Source organism: Spodoptera frugiperda, chromosome 25 (assembly GCF_023101765.2).
Source record: "Spodoptera frugiperda isolate SF20-4 chromosome 25, AGI-APGP_CSIRO_Sfru_2.0, whole genome shotgun sequence".
Classification (NCBI taxonomy): Eukaryota; Metazoa; Arthropoda; class Insecta; order Lepidoptera; family Noctuidae; genus Spodoptera; species Spodoptera frugiperda.
The window spans coordinates 19,793,076-19,799,399 of record NC_064236.1 but is presented as its reverse complement, the minus strand read 5'-3'; the positions used below and the strand labels follow the sequence as shown (position 1 = coordinate 19,799,399).

At 35.9% G+C, this 6,324-nt stretch overlaps 1 protein-coding gene across 1 annotated transcript; it reads right to left on the bottom strand.

Moving 5' to 3' along the window:
- Nucleotides 1-433: 433 nt before the first annotated feature.
- Nucleotides 434-1,636, bottom strand: LOC118268475 (trypsin-1-like). The gene has a single exon (XM_035582995.2). It carries the CDS (start codon nt 1,422-1,424, stop codon nt 516-518), a length of 909 nt encoding a protein of 302 aa, XP_035438888.2. The 5' UTR covers nt 1,425-1,636; the 3' UTR covers nt 434-515.
- Between the last annotated feature and the right edge of the window lie 4,688 nt (nt 1,637-6,324).

The window sequence follows — 6,324 nt, the reverse complement described above, 5'->3', positions numbered from 1 at the left end:
ATTTTTACGAAACACAAGTACATTTAACTAAAATGACAGTAACATACACTGGCACTACAAATTGAAAGGAGAAGCTGACTGCTTCGAACGACATGAAAATACGTCTACGTTATACAAGAATACAGCTGTAACTGTGTGTATTTCAAATAATTATTTATAACACTTACAAGCACGGAATTTATAAAATAAAAATAAAATTTATATAAAAAAAATATAAAAAGAAATGTACAAATCCATATCTATCTTACCTACTGTTTACATATTTCTAACAGTTAATACATTTATTAAGATATTGAAAATATACAAAATTATAAAAAAAGGTTTTGATGAACAATGATTAGAAAATAGAAATGATTGTAATTTTCAGATACAAAAGCCTATTCATTTAAATTGAAATATTTAGGTTTTAAATCATCCATTCTGGTTTATATAAAATATATAAAATATATAATGTTGTTTCAGTCTCCTAAAATTTGGTACTTATTTCTTTTACATAGACATACCAACTATTACGATTAATAAAATCTCGGCGGTTTCACGGTCTTGTTTTCTGCTGTTGTCTTATTTTCAAATCCTAAAATGCGGAGTATGCTACGGGCCGAGACAGGGACTATTGTAGTATCAATTTTCTTTTTCTTCGACGAATAATATTTCTTTTTCATTACATCGTTAACCCAATGTATGAAAGGACTTACTGGGGTGAAAACGCCAATCGTTACATTCTTTACGAGTGCGAATGAACATACTCCTACAATTTTCCCTTCATGTATCACAGGCCCTCCCGAGTCGCCGAAACATATGCGAACTCCGTTCTGCACGAGTCGAGGCAACACACACAAGGAATGATGTAAAGTTTTCGTCAGCTCCGTGTCACAATCAGTGACCGAGCCGATGAACCGCAGCATCCTCATCGTGTGGTCGCCGTGATGATTTGATCTCTTCCCACTTATAGCATTAACTGGCATGTCCTTCAGATTCTTGTAATCGACAAACGACAAGGTCCCGTAGGTCCTCAGAGCAATAGACTTCACGAGTAGTAGAGCTATGTCGTAGTCCAGAGAAAATACTCTCGACTGATATATCGGATGTATAATGGTTTTCAACACTTTGGTAATCGTGTTAGTTACAAAAGGGGATGAGCTGTAGTATCCATACCAGACGTACAGTTCTTCAAGAGACCTCTTGTGTACGCAATGTGCTGCAGTCAGCACCCACTTGTTGCTTAACATGGAGCCTGTGCAGAAGCCGAACGCGTCTTTTTTATTGTTTTCATCATTAAATACTTCTATCAAGGCGACCACGTACGTGTAATCACCTTGTTTTACATCTTGCCCGCCGTAGTTGTGGGGTAATATTTCTGATGAGTCCGCTTCATCAGTCCTCATCACATAGTACATTAATACCACCAGCAATGTCAAACACATCTTCACCACGCGAGATATCAAGTGTAAGTTTCGAAATAAAAATGTTTTAAAATTGAGTTGATGTTTTATTGAAACAACTCTTATTTCAAGTGCGATACTTTATCGAGAAAACGATAACATTCGCAGGAACTAAATGTGAAATATTATTTAAACTTTCGTTGGAAATATTAATGTGTCTGTTTACTGGGGCTGCTGCGTGCAGCCCGTCCACTGCGTCCGACGCTAGCGTTAGTAATGAGCAATCGTTTATTATTCTCTGACTTATCATTACTCTGTAGTTCCAAACACGTATTCTGTTGCAAAGAGTTTCGTCGTGATGATGTCACCTATTGATAAGTAAATCCGTTGATCTGAACCAACTACAGTTTTCAATTTGGCTTCATTATATACTTAGTATACCTTGATGTGTGTTGATCCGGTCCTGATGCTTACTGAATAGAATCTTCCTTTTGATACAGTATCCGACGCCAGAGGAAATAAGTGGAGGAAATCTCTGCTCATCATCTTTTTATTTTACATTTGATGGGTCGACGTTTAGCTGCTATCTCACCTGATGGTAAGTGATGATGCGGCCTACGATGGAGCACCTCTGTCCATAAGAAACCTATTCACTCGGGTTTTGAAGACACCCAGGTTATACCCATTAGGAAACATAGACTCGGGCAAGGAGTTTCACTCCCTAGCAGTTCACACAAGAAGCTTGAAGCGAAGCGCTTCGTGCGAGTGGGTGGGATATCTACCATGATACGGTGACGCCTCGCCGATTGTCTTGTGGTTCGATGATGGAAAGGACTAGGGGGAATCATGTTGTGCAATTCCCTCGCACACTTTCCGAAATGTATCCGGTAAAAAACGGAAAGGCTTGCAACCTTGCGCCTAGGCTTGGTCTCCACAAGGGCATCATCATTGATGAGCTTCTTGGCACGCCTTTCGATGTGTTCCAGCGCATTGAGCTTGTCATTGATCATCGAAGAATAAACTTTTTTTATGTAAAAAGCCGGTAAACGAGGCGACGCGTCACCTGATGGTAAGCAATCGCCGTCACCCATGAACACCCGAAATACCAGAGGCGTTACAAGTGCAATACCGGCCTTCTGGGGGTTAGGAAGTTAAGGATTGTTGGGGAGTCGGGGTTGGAAAGATTGTGGAGGGGGTTATTGGGCCTCCGGTAACCTTACTCTACAACGAAATACAACGCAAGCGTTGTTTCACGTCGGTTTTCTGTGAGGCCGTGTTATAACTCCGGTCGCCATTCGTGCGGAAGCATGGTTCACCCACACTTATGATTTTGTATGATATGTGTAAATGTTATGAGCGTAAAATCTAAACATAAGCGTATATATGGTTGGTTTAATCTTTACCTTATATGTAGACATTATATAGCCATTACACTTTCAACCGCGCACAGGCATGGTACACAGGTTATGTTTATAAATTTGTTTCAGTTTTCTTTTTGTATTCAATAGTACTATAGTAGTAGTATTGATTGATAGTATAATGTTGAGCGTGTTTACAATAGAAAATATTTGTAGACAATATGAATTCTCGGTAAGTCTATTATGTATTATCTTTATTTGTTTTGTAGCGTGTCGTTTAGTGTTTGTATGACTTTTATTGTTAAAGAGATGATTTGGGTGTGAATCATATGAAAGAGTAAAGGACATTAGAAAACAAAGAAATTATTATCTTTTCGACTATTTATTCTCTGTCTACTTTAAGATGTACTAAGTATCTATCGAAATTAAGCCTTGTTCCGCGCAAATAATATTTGGATTGCAGAATATTTGAATTTCTCATGAATAGAACGCAGTCTAAACGGCGTATGATCATAGGTTCACCCTTATAACATTGATTCCATAACATTCCTTGTCAAAAGTGGGCTTACCTGTTATGATAATTATAAACTTTTATTCAGTCGTGTACTTTTTTACACAGCATATTTTATCATGTATATTTAGCCACTACTGGCTCCTTCTCACACGGAGATGATTTGAGCCTAATAAGCCCAGGCTTCTTCACCGTTTGTTAATTTTAGCTTCTAATCTTCAAAAGTAAATATAAATCGGAAAAAAAAACATATTGGTTTTTAGACTTGGGCTGCCTCGGTGGTCGCAAATGCGACTGCCGGACAAGGAGTTTGAGTTTGATTCCCGCGTCTGGCAAAGTATTACTGAGCTTTTATCGGTAGTAGTACCGAGTCTGGAATTGTGACCAGTATGTTGGCAATAGTCTCACCCCTTATTGTATGGGCCTTATAACACAAATGGTGAAAAGTGGGTGTACATTGGACAGTGACATTATGTGCCGGAATGTAGGCACTTCCCTGCCTACGTAGGGCGTGACGTTGCATATAATTTACCTTAATATTGATACTCAAAGTCAAAGTCAAAGCATTTATTTCAATTAATCCTAAATTAGGCACTTTTGAAACGTCAAATTGAATTGTCCGTCAGTCTGTCCGTCAGTGAAGCTAGGCGCTCGTTCCAAAGTGTTGTGTAAGGACGGGACTTGGACGAATTAAACAAGATGTTGATTGTTACACGTTCCGTTTATTAATGCCCTCTCCTATTCTAAGATACAGGTTATATTCTTGTCCTAATGCAAAATTACTACGTCACACGCCCTATCAAAAACAAAAAAATATATATATGTTTTTTTTAATTAATTAAAACAAAATTGGTTGAGTATAATATGAAGATTAAACAGGGATATATTCTTTGTGTTATACAATTAGTAACTACTTATCATATAATTATAATATAACTATATAATATACGAGTAATGTTGCATCTAATATCTATTTCAATACACTCTAAAAGTAAACAATAAACAATGCCATTAGTACATAAACTTAATTTAACACCGTACAATTACAAACAAAAGTGTTACAATAACATTTAAATAACTTCATTCATGGTAGAGTCTCGTTCTATTTTTATGGATAATCTTTTCTTTCCCTTTAACTAAAACAACAACATTTGGAGATATTTCCTTAACTACTTGAAATGGACCTAAATATAATGGTTCCAGCTTATTAAAACTTTCATTTTTAACTAATATTTGGTCCCCAGTTTTATATGTTATTGGATTTATACTGCTATCATATTTACTTTTCCTTACAATTTTAGAATTAATAAGATTTTTCGCATCGCAATTTGAGACTTTTGTAAACGATATTTTAATTCAACAGCATAATTATCAAAATTATAAATTGGGTCCAGTGAGGTGGTAAGGTTGGAAGGTATGTTACATTGTTTTCCGAACACGAGTTCATATGGTGTAAATTTTGTACACGAATGTACAGAAGTGTTATATGAGAAACACCAGTAGGGTATCAATGAACTCCATTCCTGTGTTTGACTGTTAACTTGCATTCTCAAATAAGAAGTTAAATGTTTATGACTGTTTTCTAGTGAACCTAAAGTTTTTTTTTTTGAAGGGACAAGCCCGCCACAACTTCCCATACCGCTGCAACTCCTGTAAGCCAGGATCTACAGTAGATACAAACATGAAAACACCGGAACACTGAAGTCCGGCGCGTCCCAGGGAAATGAATGACTGTCTTGGATCCCGCAACGAAATAAATCAGAAGATGTTATTAGAGGAGAAGAAAAAGAAAACGAATTACGTATACTTAGGCAATTTATTATGTACACTTAGGCAATTTATTTATATATTGAGCTAGCTCTTTAATAATTCTTATATTATTTTCATTTTTGATTATAATATATAAAGTAACTATTTTTAGATCTGCACAAAATAATTCCATTTCTCTCACAGAGACCGCTCGGGTACGCTGTGATTGAGATCGCAGTATATACGCAAAACTATTTAGTTTTGCGTACATAGTGCGATCTGACGACGAATATGCATAATCATTTTTCTCAAAAGTCACACTTTTTAACTTTCCTCCATTCTTCTTTATTCACAAATACTAATTCCGTGTAATCTTCAGGTAGTTTTAACATTTCTACAACACTTGGGTGATCAGTAGAATCTTTTCTAGAAATATTATTAACCAAAGTAGGATTATTGGAATCTTTCTCAAGCTCCCGTTTTTGCTCTTGTGAGTAAAGATATAATGTGTTCATTCATGGATCGTAATTCTTCAGAAGTTAATTCTATGCGTGACAATGCATCTGCAGCTACATTATCACGGCCTTTTACGTAAACCACTTTATAATCGTACTCTTCTAGTAACAACCGAAATTTTAATAATCTACTGGAAGGATCTGTCAAATTATATAAAAATACTAAGGGCCTATGATCTGTTTCTATAATAAACCGTCTTCCATAGAGGGTCTAAAGTATTTTACGGACCAAACTATCGCTAACAATTCTTTTTCAATTGTAGGATACCTGCGTTCGGCCTTATTTAAGCTTCTGCTGGCGTAAGCAATTGGCCTACGATCAGCATTACACAAAACTGAACCTATAGCGTACCCTGACGCATCGGTTTGTAAAATAAAAGTATTACTGTCATCAAACAAAGGATATTGTAACACCGGAGGTTCTACTAAACAGTTTTTTAACCTTAAAAATGATTTTTGGCAATCTTCATCCCAATTATAAACTACATTTTTACGACACAAGTTATTTAATGGTATGCAAATTTCGGCAAATTTTGGGATAAATTTCCTATAGTAATTTGAAAATGCTACGAACCATTTTAGTTCATCAGCATTCTTAGGAACTGGATAATTATACTAGGCAACACTCAAAATTTCCCGGGAAAATTCATACCGTATTTTATTGATAATCATACACCTAATACCAGAAAAATAATAATTTATTTCAGTCACGTATAGGAATGGAGATTTTAACATTTTTGTAAAAAATCACTTTTTTTATTAGTTTTGGAGGGTAGCTCTAAATTCTTCTTAGTAACGATCACAATAAT